General features: G+C 34.9%; 1 protein-coding gene across 1 annotated transcript in view; it reads left to right on the top strand.

Moving 5' to 3' along the window:
* LOC139687728 (BOS complex subunit NOMO1) overlaps window positions 1-11,730 on the top strand; it is a 33,011-nt gene extending 21,281 nt beyond the window's left edge. The window contains exons 10-16 of the mRNA XM_071584994.1: window positions 28-232; window positions 1,212-1,434; window positions 3,778-3,955; window positions 5,370-5,453; window positions 7,079-7,276; window positions 9,453-9,667; window positions 11,257-11,730. Of these exons, the coding sequence (XP_071441095.1) occupies window positions 28-232; window positions 1,212-1,434; window positions 3,778-3,955; window positions 5,370-5,453; window positions 7,079-7,276; window positions 9,453-9,667; window positions 11,257-11,572 (1,419 nt within the window). The 3' untranslated portion in view covers window positions 11,573-11,730. The remainder of the gene's footprint in view (window positions 1-27; window positions 233-1,211; window positions 1,435-3,777; window positions 3,956-5,369; window positions 5,454-7,078; window positions 7,277-9,452; window positions 9,668-11,256) is intronic.
* Window positions 11,731-13,251: the final 1,521 nt, after the last annotated feature.

The following is a 13,251-nucleotide window of genomic DNA, read 5'->3' on the forward strand; positions in this document are numbered from 1 at the left end:
ATTGCTTTGAATGTATGTTTATTTCAGGAAGGACAGAAAGAGATTACTACAATAGTTGAGACAAATGCAGAAGGGGTATTCTCAGTGGGTCCCCTCGGAGGGGAAGGACCATTTGCTGTAATGGCTATGAAAGAAGGCTATGTTCTCACCCCTATCCCTGGAAAAACACATTGGTTTAATGCCCGCAGACTTGCAGAGGTTCTGGTGGAGGTTGTTGAAGAGGTAGTTTCAGGTATGTGAAAGAAAGTTATAGATAATTGTACTTTTTTATGAGTTTGTAGACATTTTAAGATGGGAGATTAAAATAATAAGTGTAAGATATGTGTATTTTATTTTGGTTCACACGTTCACGTTGGTATTAATAGTAACAATTGGGAGCATGCATTTATGCATGCTCCCAATGCAGTTTTTGCAGCATGCAGTTTTAATGCATCCTAAATTAATTAGATGAGAGATAGATTATTTGCCATCTAGTTTGCTATAAGTATCAAGAGGGTCCTATTTTAATATGGGTGCCATTGCTTTATTAAGTACCAGCAGAAGTTCTGAAATAAGTGGTCTCTTTTTTTTTATAAGGCCATTCTCTTCAGATTATTACATTTTCATTGCATAATTTTATATATCATAGATTGAATTCATTGATGCAAGGCTAGCTAATTAACTACCTTCTGTGACAGATTGAATTGAGCATACACTGCATTATGTGGTTCTGCCTTAATGCTTTTGAATTATTGGCCTCTATTAAAACTGTGCAGGTAAGTTCTGACTGTATTCTGAATTTTTCTTCGTGGTATACTATGGATTTATCATGACTACTTGTGATATTAGTCTATTCATTATGTTATGATTTTACTGTGGTTTACCAATTGTTTTGATTGACTTTTCTTCTTTAAGTTTGAATTCATTTGCACTGAGCTATGTTAGAGATCCTTCTACCATATAAAATATTTTAGTAAATATTCTCTTCTGAAATGACTCTTCAGTCAAATAATAGTTATTTTGCTATAGTATTTTTAATTGGTTTCTTTTAATTTTAGAAATTTATGTCATCAATTTTCAAATCTTTTGTACTTTTATAAAAACCTACTGTATGCCACTTTAATATATCCTTGATGAAAAAATGTTGTACTTAAGAAACATGGTTGTAAAAACAGAGCATTTAATTTAAAACCGTCTAAAAAAAATACTATGAATAATTTGTCTTATGACAGGCTCTGAAACAACCACAGTTCCTCTTGCCGGAGTTCTGCTATCTTTATCGGGAGCTGAGCAGTATAGGCGTAACAGTGCCACTGGTAGTGATGGACGACTTGCCTTCGGTTCTTTAAGTCCTTCTGAGTATTTCCTGCGACCCATGATGAAAGAGTACAGTTTTGATCCACCATCAGAGATGGTTGAAGTTGCAGAAGGTGCCACAGTAGAAGTGCGAATTATGTAAGTTATTGTTCAGGTTAAAAACTTTATATTAATAGATTTTTATACCTATTATTTATCCCTATTGACTAATAGTCAAGATAAGAAAGATAATGTTTTGGGGAGGATGTTTTTTGCGAGAAAATGAATGGTTGAAACATGCTTTAATGACTTTGTCTTGTACCTTTGTAATGAGTACATATAACTTTGCAATTTGCAAATACCTAATGGCCTACCTCGTCACAGGGAAAATTTCAGATTAAACAATAAGTTTCTGAGTCATGAGACTAGAAATGTCTTCAAGTTTCCTTGTAAATATATTCAGTTTAACCATCCCAAAAAGCATGCAAATTTCTATGATTTTGGTCTACAACCTCTCTCCTCAAATTATGCTGCATTTCATAGTAACTATGATTGAAGCAATGAGATATTAGTGTATATATTTTGCATATATATCATGGCAACTGTCTGCATACCATGCAAGTTTGTTTATGTTCAAAATTTTACTATTTGCCATAATTTTACCATTCAATATCTCACTTTTTTATTCTATTTTAAATTAGAATATGTGAACATTAACTTTGAAAATAGTGGGATAAAATTATAATGGCATATGCACAGAAATTCTACCTATATGGATTAAAAATTCAGTAGGTATTAACAGGAGATTGTATTGTATGAACCTGTGTTTTTTTATTTGAGATTTCAGCATTACAAATATATGTGAGATCCTGACTGTCAATACATTAACTATTTCCCAACTAAAATAGTTCCATAAATGCAATAATATCAAAGTACAGTAAACTCTCAATTATCTGTGTAGATAATTCATTTAGCAGATTGTCCATGCAACTCTCATCCCAGCACCTCAAAATTTTAATTACATTACAATTTTGAAAATAATAAATGCTTTGAAACTATATTTATTAAAGAAATACTAATTTGAAATACTTGGGCGTAATTAAAAGTTTTTAATTTCAGGAAGTAAAAGGGTTACCAATAGTATTTAATGTTTTAATTCAAACATTTTATTAATCTCCGTATGTTTGATTTCTTGAATGTATGGATAGTACTGAGAGGTACTAGTACTCTATTAGTTATGTACAAGCATTGTGTAGCTTAGGAGAAATTTCACTTTGATTCATTATTTTCTTTGAAAACCTGGCCAGTGGAAATTGAATTTTGAGTCTGAACAACCTTGAAAAGTCCGGTAAATTTATAGCTTTAGTTACCCTTTGTTAGGTGATCCACAAAATTTTCTCAAACTCAAGGTCTTTTAACATTTTTGGTAGTACACCTCTACTGCTATGCTTGAGAATGCATAATTCAAACATTTAGGCTCCGTGGAACATTTCCTTTCTTATGCCATATTTTTTCCTAAAAAGTTCTGGCGTGTAAAAATTGTGCAACTTGATTGAAATGTGGCGGAGTGTTCTGAGGTATTAACCCTTTTAGTGCAGTGGGCCGGTATATCGGCTTTTGCATCTGGGATGAAAAGTTCGGCAGGCTGATATATACCTGTAGGCGCAAACGTTGGCTATTGTTCATGATTAGTGGACTCAAATAATTACAGTTATTCTGTAAGACAATGTAAAGTTCATTATTAAATATTACCTAATTCAGTTAACACACGAAAAAACTGCATACGGTTATCAATAAAAATTACTTCAAAATATTTTTTCCCTTCAATGATACATTTGATTCAATTGCCCTCTGCAGATTTCACTAGTACCCCTGGGAGGAAGAGAGGGTTACCCCACAGAACAGAGAGGGTTAATTACCAGATACCAATATTTTCCAAAACATATGTTCCAGAAGGTATACCAAAAGATGTATGTACCATAGAAATGTGGTAGTCCAGTGGGTAGAGCACTGGGCTACTTAGTGGTAAGCCCAGGGTCAATTCTGGGTAATATCTCTGAGCATCATCAGCTTCATCAAAACTGTGGTTTTTCTGTTGCCAGATCTTCTTGGGAAACCATTGGACCCATAAGGAAAGGTGCTACCCCCCCCCCCCCCCACCCCCACCTGTTATGTTAATTTCGCATGCCACTGGGCTTAGTACTAGTTGAGATCTACCCTCACTTATCAATCCAATCTTCAGGGTGATAAATGTGGGAAGTGGTACCAAAATGTTATTCCATAAGATGTTAAAAAAATTGCAGGATTATCCATTTTCAATATGTTGGTCAACGAAGCAGATCTGTCTGGGAAAAAAAATAAAATGTATATATGTATATTTGTACTGGGTCAGAGACTTTGTAGGGGGACTGCCTGTTTGAATGGGGAAAACTAGGTGAACACATTGGATAAATGGGTTAATTAACTGCATTAACACTGATAATTCTCTATCTTTTTTTATAGAGGACGTAGAGTTGCCTTCAGCTGTTTTGGAGCTGTAACATCACCCTGTGGTGACCCTGAGATAGGAGTTGTGGTTGAGGCTGTAGGTGTCGGTGGTAGTTCCAAGTGCCACAATCTACAAGAAGAGGCTGTTTCAGAACGTACTGGGCAGTTCAGGATTAGAGGCTTAGTTCCAACGGTAAGATTGTCATTCATCTAGTTATTTGCTATGCCAAGAAAGTAGTATAGCAAAGAATCTTTTCAATAGTTACTGATTAATATATTTTTTAGTAGAAGCTAAAAAACTGGCTGCTGATTAAAACTCAGTTTGGAATATTACCCTCTCCAACTATGAGGGCATTTACTATTGCTTAAATATTCCAAACTTTATTTAATATTTCACCAATAAAAATAACTTTAAATAGTTTTAGTAATTTACCTATTATGGGTGAAGTTTCCTACTGTAATCTCAGCCAGTCGGAATTCTTTATGTGATATTGCCACCTGTACATCAGTTGTGGTAATGAAGCTAATGACCAGAGTTAGCAGGTGAGCCTGGAGCAATCTGAGTCAACCAAATTTGTTTTTGGAATATAAACTGATATCCAGTGTTTGTCCATTCGATATCTTACATGTGTGCTAGCTTGCCTTCTTCTTCAATGGGAGGGGTGTGAAAGTAGAGCTGTTCAAACCGTAGAAATGCCATTCTGAGATTTTCAAATGTTGAGATAGCCCTAAGCCATTTTATATTAAGCATATTTTGAGGCTCTCAGAAGATCAGAAAAATAGTACAGTGGAACTTAATACAATGAGCATAATTTGTTCCACAATCTTTCTCGTAAAGTGTAACACTCGTTAAGTGAAACAACTTTCGCCACATCAATTAATATAAAATGTGATAATGAATTCCATGCTGGAAAAAAATAAATAATGTATGTCGTTTATTCAAAGAAAATTTTATAAACATTTTTTAGGGCTGTGACTCATGTTCACCTTTTCTTCTATAGCAGAATGAAGCAACCAGGAATGCAAACTTGATTTTTAAAAGCAAAAAAGAATCAAAAATAAATAGTTTATTATTTATGATACATATCTAATTTCTTGTTGCTAGAAAGCTGACTGAAGGCATTTATTTACACTGAAGTTTCAATATTTTGTAACAATACGACTCAGAATTATTATTAAATAAATTTCTGTCGTGCCTAGCCACTACCTTATTAGGGATATGCATGGTACAATGAAATAATTTCCTGTGACTACCACATAACATTTAGCTTGCTGATTTGGACTTAACACTTCTTAAAGGCTCATGGAGTTTCTGAATGGTAAACAAGCAGGGGTTTAACTTACAAATCGTCACTTGCATTTGTGCAAAATAATATCGTGAGATGGCCTTTCATTAGTGTTTAGCCAAGCAATGGCAAAAATATTTTTAAGTCGCAAAAGGAAAGTTGTAAATTATCGAAATAATTGAGGGGAATATAGATTAAAATAACATCAGAGTAATTGTTCAATGTTGTTACTAACATATATTTTCAAATAGTAACATTTTTATTTGCTGAAAAATCAAGATGTGTCATATTTCTTATTTGTGTACTTTTCATAATTTTTAGTGCACTTATGAAGTTAGAATGAAAACTGGCCCGCAGATAAATGAAGATTTTGAACGAATCACACCAGCTGGAAGTAATGTAACTGTGAGTACATTTTTTTCTGGCACTGCAAGTAAGGGCAATTATGTAAGGGATGTCATCCCCATAATTTGTCTCTTATTTTTCTTCTCTTTATCATGTATATGCAATTAGTATTAGCAGGAGAAAGATTTTATGATATAATTCTTTCTGGATTATTTTCCAAAGTATAAGATTTCTGATTTCTTTGATGATTTCTTAAAAAATCAGAAAATATAATATAATTACGGAGCCTATCTTTTCCGTGCTTGGGCCATCAAGGTATCTCATATTTATTTTACTCAGAGTCATTTTAAATTCAGATCAAACAATAATTAAAATGTTAGAAAGAATTAAGCGGTCAATCTATTTCATGTATAAAAAGTGTACAAGTAATAAATGTCATGCCTAAGGCCCTTATTTATGCATCTGCTCCCTTCTTATGCTCTGTAGTGTCTGCTAGTTGCCCAAGAATCCTAATTTTTGTTGATGTTTCTTTAGAGCAAGACTAGAAGTATTATATTGATTTAAATTAATTTAATTATAAAACAATTAAGAAAAACTTATACTAACTCATTGTGTCATTATATCACTGACAAATGGTGTCTCAATTGTTCATAACGAGTTCTGTGACTGCACTGAGGTATGGCACTCAACTTAATGCTCAAGTTAACCCATAAAATTGGCCAATATAGCGGACCTCCATAGCTTGTGTGTTGTCTATCATGATTTAGAGATGTCCAGTGTTAAAGGCTTAGCAATTAAGCTTAACTGTCTTTAGAATGCTATACTGTGGCATGTGTTTACTTCTGTATTTATCATGTGGAAGCTGATATTCCACATTTTCAGGTAAAATTTAAATTTTGATTATGTTAGCGTGTCATTGAATTTTATTGTAATTCATGGAGGATCAAGATGGTTTTGTGTTTAGTGTACTGCCTTCCCATCCTGAGGACCTAGGTTCAAATCCTGGTGTTGGTAAAATTTTTCAGAGGCACTATATCCTAATTCATACTTTGGTGCAATATGGGGAGCATTTAAAGTGGAGTGAGATGTCTATTAGATGGAATATTAAATTGTAGAACCCTTAATGCCTATAATTAAAGGTAGGCTAATGCCAATACCAGGTTTCTCTCTTGACCCTTTCACCATTCCCTAAACATCCTATGCCTATCAAATTATACCTCTATCCCTAATGGTGCAAATAACCTTAGCTGCTGTTTGCCTCCCCTAATATCTACGGCGACTTGTCATTCATCACAAGAAGCTATCCCAAGAAATGAGAATTTTTTCAAGAAAAGTTTCCTTAACTCCTGGAACTGAAATGTGTATTTTATCATGATAATTCAACCTAAGTAGCATGATACACTGCAGTATTGTAGAAAGCATAATTCTGTTTTGATGAAATAATCTTATCGATCCTAATTGATAAAGATAATTACCATTTCATATGCCAACATTCTTTTAATGCTAGTATTGGAATCGGTCATTTGTGTTATATTTTATTATTTTATCTTTTTGTTCAGATTATCCTGTTGTATTGTGTTCAGATAATTAACATTGCTTTACTTTCTAATAATAAATGTATTTAGTCATTAAAAAGCACAATTTTCAAAAAAATTGTTTTTATTATTGTGGAATTTTATTTACAGATAACTAATGGTGATGTGCAAGGCCCCAAGCTTGTTGCTTTTAAACATCACCGTGCTCATCGAACTGATGTCTCCCTAAGAGTTCTAGTTCCAGATTCATCTTTGTTATCAGATATGCGGGTCTCCTTGATTCGTCATGAGGGTTCGGATCATTCTGGAGCAGATGATGCAGATGACCTTGCAGAATCTTCTTCAAGGGTAAGCCAAGGCGTTGATCTAATAGATGTCAGATAGATATATAACAGTGCTGGCTCACCCTTTACAGTTTGAGCACTCCTTGGTTTTATGAAGAGAAACATCTTTCGTTAGGCAACGTAAATTTCAGGTTCTATGGTGAAACCAAATAAACATTCTCACACTTTATATGTGTGGTTTACCAAGTGCATCTGGACAAATTGCACTCTCATCTTGCAGAGATATAGTCTTGGTATTACACAAACCAAATGGAACTGGCAGTTCCTGCTCCAATGAAGTTTGTCTGGAAGAGATATAGAGGGAAGTGGTGAGGTAGAACAAATGTTAAATGAGAAATCAAACTTCCAGGTTTGATTGCACCTATGCTTGCTTTGCTGGAGAGGAATATGATATAAAATGAGCTGGGCTGAAAAGACTTAAGGATATAGGGTGGGGATGAAATTGTCGTGTTGAAGGTATGTGATCTGAATGAAATTGTTGACAATTTGAACAAATATTGAGCTGGGAGTTTCTTAGAAATGGAGTTTAGCGCTTATGTTTGAGAAGCCAATTGTAATACTGTATTTTCCCATCGATAACACATGCGTTAGCTATACAAAATAGTTCAGATGATTGAAAAAAAATGACGATGCTCGTTATGTAATGAAAATTGAAAAAATCCAAACATATACATACCTCTGTACACAATAATTTAAAGCAGAGTCTCGCAAAAATAAATTAGTCTAGAAGCATGCCTTTCTAATTGCTTTCTATTATACAGATCTGCCACTGTTACAGTTATTTCATCTCATAAATCCATGAAAAAAAGAAGCATATAATTTCTATACTTCATTTATTCTAATTCGTAGTACCTCTTTATTCTAATGCTTAGTACTTCACGTATACATAGAGTACATCGTATTATATACACGTACGTATAAATATATGATAGGATCTGTGCTAGCTGTTAAAGATAAGTCAGGTATGATAATAGTTGACTTAAAAAAGATCCAAGAGAGATGGAAAGAATATATAGAAGAACTTTATGGTGAAGAACTTAGGCCTACAAGTTTAGACATAGAAAAAGAACATGACGTAGCGAAAGATAGCTTAGGTCCAGGCATACTCAACAATGAGATAGAAAGGGCTTTAAGCGAGATGGAATGAAATAAGGCCATGGGGGTGGACAACATTCCTGCAGAACTACCAAAAGGCTTAGGAAAATGTGGGAGGAAGAGGTTATGTGAGCTGATTCGTAGTATCTATGAGGTAGGAATCTGGCTGGAAGACTTTGTGACATCAGTTTTAGTTCCTATTCCGAAAAAGGTAAAGGCTACATCATGTGATAACTAGAGAACAGTAAGTTTGATATGCCACGCAGCTAAAGTTGTTCTCAAGATCATCAATAAAAAGAATAGAGAGCAGGGCAAATGATTACTTAGGGGATGACCAGTTTGGGTGTAGGAAAGGGAGAGGTACTCGTGATGCCATTGAAGTAATGAGATCACTAATCGAGAGGAATATAGAATACAATCAGGAAGTATTTGCCTGTTTTGTACATTTCAAAAAAGCATTTGATAGGGTGAATTGGGAAAAACTAATGAGTACATTGAAGAAAATAGAAATACATTTGAGGGACAGGAGGCTAATCTGGAACCTTTACATGTCTCAGACTGCTCAGGTGTGAGTGGGGAATGGGGAGTCCAGATGGGCAGCGTTAGGAAGAGGTGTAACACAGGGTTACCCATTGGCACCATTGTTGTTCAACGTATATGTGGAGGAAATGATTAAAGAGGCATGGGAAGAACTGGAGGTAGGAATGAAAGTCGGCGGGGAATTTGTAAAATCAGTTAGGTTCACTGATGACCAAGCTTTAGTTTGTCAATCAGCCAAGGGTTTACAAACATTTCTGAGTGAATTGGAAACTTAGTGCGACAGATATGGGATGAGAATCAATGTTAATGAAACAAAGGTTGTGCGATTTTCCAGAAACACAATAGCTAAGCTAAACTATACATGGGTATGTATATCTATTTTGTGTGGTATTCATATTTTAACAGTGTATTCAACTTGTGGTGCTTGCTGAATCTGTGTGCCTGGGATAAGAAAATTCTAAAAATATGATATTTAATTTTAGTACTTATGATATATGGAAATATGTATCATTATAAAAGATTTGGTGTATTGTTTCATTTTCTAGGTTGTACATATTGTGGGACTTGAACGATGGGCTGTGGGAGGAAGTAGTTCAGAGGCTGGTGCCCTTGTCCTCTTCCCTCCAATTGTTTCTGATGGACGTTTACACAGCCTTCGTCTTGAGTCAATTCATGGCGGTGCCGCAGCCCTACGAGCCACATTCCCTCGGCCCACAGTGTCTTTCCGTGCTGATTCTTTCCATAGACATTTCACATTAAAGTAAGTATGACTTTCGTGAAGTGTTTTGTTTGCTTAAAATATTCCCAGTACTTACAGCTGCTAATTTCAATTCAATGGGAAACATGATTTTTTTAGCTTTTTTTCTTTCTCTGATATGACTGTGGAAGGTTGTGGTGCAGACAATAATTCTAGGCACTAGTGATGGACTAATACCAGTTTTTCTTGATATTCAATATAGAGTATGACGCCACCAAGTGTTCATGATACTACTCAATACCATGGGGTACTGTTATCTTGCATACATTTGAAACTTTTAAAAACATTTTGTCTTATGTGGTCTAATATAACATCCGAAAACCTTGCATTTAAAATATTGAGTATTTCTGTGATAATAATAATGCAAATTAAATTCTCACAGTAAATTATTTGTTCATATTATCATATTTTAGCTATTTATTTGGTATATAATTCTAAAAATAATATAAAAACAGTGAAACCCGGTTACAATTGAAAAGGCTGCCTATTTATGACAATCTCAGTGTCAGCTCCTTAGTGCCATGCCCATTTTAGTGTTTTGATGAGAACTTTCTATGCCATGTCAAATCATCTCGTGTATGTCATAGCCTTAAGTACGCTAGAAAACAGTTTCGAAAAAGCAAAAAGTAAACATAAATAGTAACATTTTGTTTCCAACTCATGAACATTAGATTATTATTTTAAATACTGGCAATATCTTGCATCATCAAATCAGTCAGCACACATAAAATAAATATTTATTTGTAATTTTGTATTTCATACTAATCGTGAAAGATTGATTTGAATATAAAAAATATTCCTTGAATTATCTCTTTTCTTATTTTTCGTCCCCTTTCAAGTTTTAGTACACCATTTTTAAATCTATAACCAAAGATATATTATGAGGAAAGATTTTCCCAAATTTTCTTGAATATGTTCTCTGCATCAGAGATAGAATTAGCATAGCTGGGCAGCTCTAAGATCAACCATCCATTCCAGGACTAATATGCAAGGAAGAGAGTAGAAGCTTCATCCAAAATGTCCTATTTTGTATATGATCTCTTTGTAGGATATTGTGGAACTCACTGTCAACCTTTTTGCCTTTACTAACAATTGCATTAAATGTTTATCCGGGGAAGTTTAATTTTTGCAATAGTTACATGTAATAAATCTGTGAAAGAAACTATATTTCTTCGGCAGTATTTTTTCCCTGTAGTGGTGTCTATGTCTGGTGAGTTAACTGCTGATGTTCTGAATGCAGTGTAGGAATAACTTCCTATCTACTCACTAACTCTTCTCCTTCCAAACAGTCTCACATTGTTTTAGGTCCTTCCTTGGAAATGTGAGTGGAATTCCACCTACAAACTCAATTATTTGACCTAAGAGAAGGGTTTGTTATTTAATAATTTATGGTATAACTTTGCAGTGTATACAGCTATCTATATAATTTCCATTCAATAGATAAAAGATTTGTAAGAATGTAAGTACCCTGAAAAACCAGATTACTCGAGAAAAACACTGGTTCTTTCAAATAGTTTATAACTTTAATAATAATATAATTTATGACTAGTGTTGGAATAAAGAAGAATTAAGATCTTACCAAATTTTTGTAGATATGACCCTGGTGTGAGAGAAGAAGGAGTAGTTGGTGTGGGTGCTCGGGTTGGAGGTGGTAGTGGTGAAGGGCCCCATCCTGCCCTTCCATTGGCACTACCACTCTTCTTGCTGCTTGGTGTTGGAGTAGCCCATTGGAGAAGACTGAGGCCAGAGGGTGAGGGTGGTGGGGGAGCATCCTTGGCTGGTATGGGGATGGAATCTGGTGGTGGGAGGGGTGGTCGTGGTGTTAGCTCTGAAGTTGGTGGTGGGGGGGATGGAGCTGGAGTGGAGAGGACCCAGGGCAGGAAGAAAGCCAAGCCGCGTAAAACATGAAAATCATGAGTGGATTTTTTTAAGACAAGTTGAAATCATTTGGTTGTTGAAAGGTAGAACTCTCATGGTGTTGTTCTTCAGTGTCATATTTTGTTTTCTTTGTTGGTCATCCTCAGCCTTTCATGGCAGTTGTTTTAATAAAGTATTATTAAATTATACCTGTCTGATGATTGTATTTCCGATATGAAGCTTTCCATTAAGTTCCATCTGGAAGTGTTGAGATGAGGTAGATAATAATGTTGCCATAGATTATTGGTTTATTATCTCCTGTTGGTTGTAGGTCTAAGAGGAAGAACCATTGCAGAGGGTCATCACAGTAACTGCATTAATGTAGTTTATTGTCAGCTTGTTCATAAATTTTATGCCTGAAATTACTCTTATGATGCAGTCTAATTTTCTGTCTATCACTGGATAATTTTCCACTACAGTTGTGTCCAGATTATTGAAAAATGGTGTACAGTGGAACCTCACATAGTGAGTAATTTGCATTATGAGCAACTATATTGGTCCTGAGAATGACTTGCTTAGTGAGCAACTTTTCACACAGCATGTGACGAGGAGAAAGGAATTCCTGGAATAATTGCACTCCTACTAATTCGGTTTGTGTTAAGCAGTTGTTCCACTAACATCTTAGTGGTATTATTGATCAAATATTTTTCCAAACTTGAGTTCAGACATATCATTAGTGATATTCTTTGGAAAAATTCAATGATGTTTTTTGTTTAGTTTTAAAAATGAACCCAAATAAAAATCCATATGAAGAAAGCCATAACAGAATAAAAATAACCGTAGAATTTAAAAGTAAAATCATTGAAAATCAGGATCAAGGTGTGAGTGAGGTTGATTGAGTATGCATATCAGTCGACGTCAACAATTTACATTTTATTCAAGAATAAGGACAAAATTAAGAAGATTTTTAATAAGAGTGGCAAGAATATCTACACTGTGGTTATGTGTTCTCAACGATGTTGACAATTTGCTGTTCATATGGGTAAAAAAAGCAATTGCAGTGCAACACTATTAATGAGGATATAATTTGTGAGAAGGGGAATGTGATTTTTGCTGACTTTGTTGAGATAATGTCAGAATCATTATCGGCTGAAGAAGTATATAATGGGAACTGTGCATGGTTCAATAGGTTTACCATAAGAACCGGCATCCACGAAGTTGTTAAGCATTGTGAAGCAGCAAGCTCTGACCTCAAGGCTGCAGAGAACTTCATCGGTGACTTAGAGAAGCTCAGGGGTACATACTTCAACAGGTTTATAAGTGTGACGAGATGAATCTCTTCTGGAGGAGGAAGCCAAAGCAAACCTGTATTTTTACTCGTAACAGTAGAAGAGAATGCATTGCCCAACCCCAAACAAATAAAAGACCATCTCAAGCTGTGATATTGCACAAATGGAAGTGACAATTTGACAATTAAACCCCTGCTTGTTTACCATTCACTAAGTCCACTAGCCTTCAAGAAGTGTTAACTCTAAAACAGCAGGAGGCTAAATGAGAAATGGAAGTCACAGGAAACTGTTACATTGTACCATAAGTATGAGACATCGCCCTAATAAGGCAGTGGCGATGTACACTAAAAATTTATTTTATGGTAATTCTGAGTTGGATTTTAACAAAACTTTTTAGCATCATCATAAACACATGTCTCTGGACAGCTCTCTAGCCAAAAG

This window comes from Hetaerina americana, unplaced genomic scaffold, assembly GCF_022747635.1.
Source record: "Hetaerina americana unplaced genomic scaffold, ioHetAmer1.1.p SCAF_2, whole genome shotgun sequence".
Classification (NCBI taxonomy): Eukaryota; Metazoa; Arthropoda; class Insecta; order Odonata; family Calopterygidae; genus Hetaerina; species Hetaerina americana.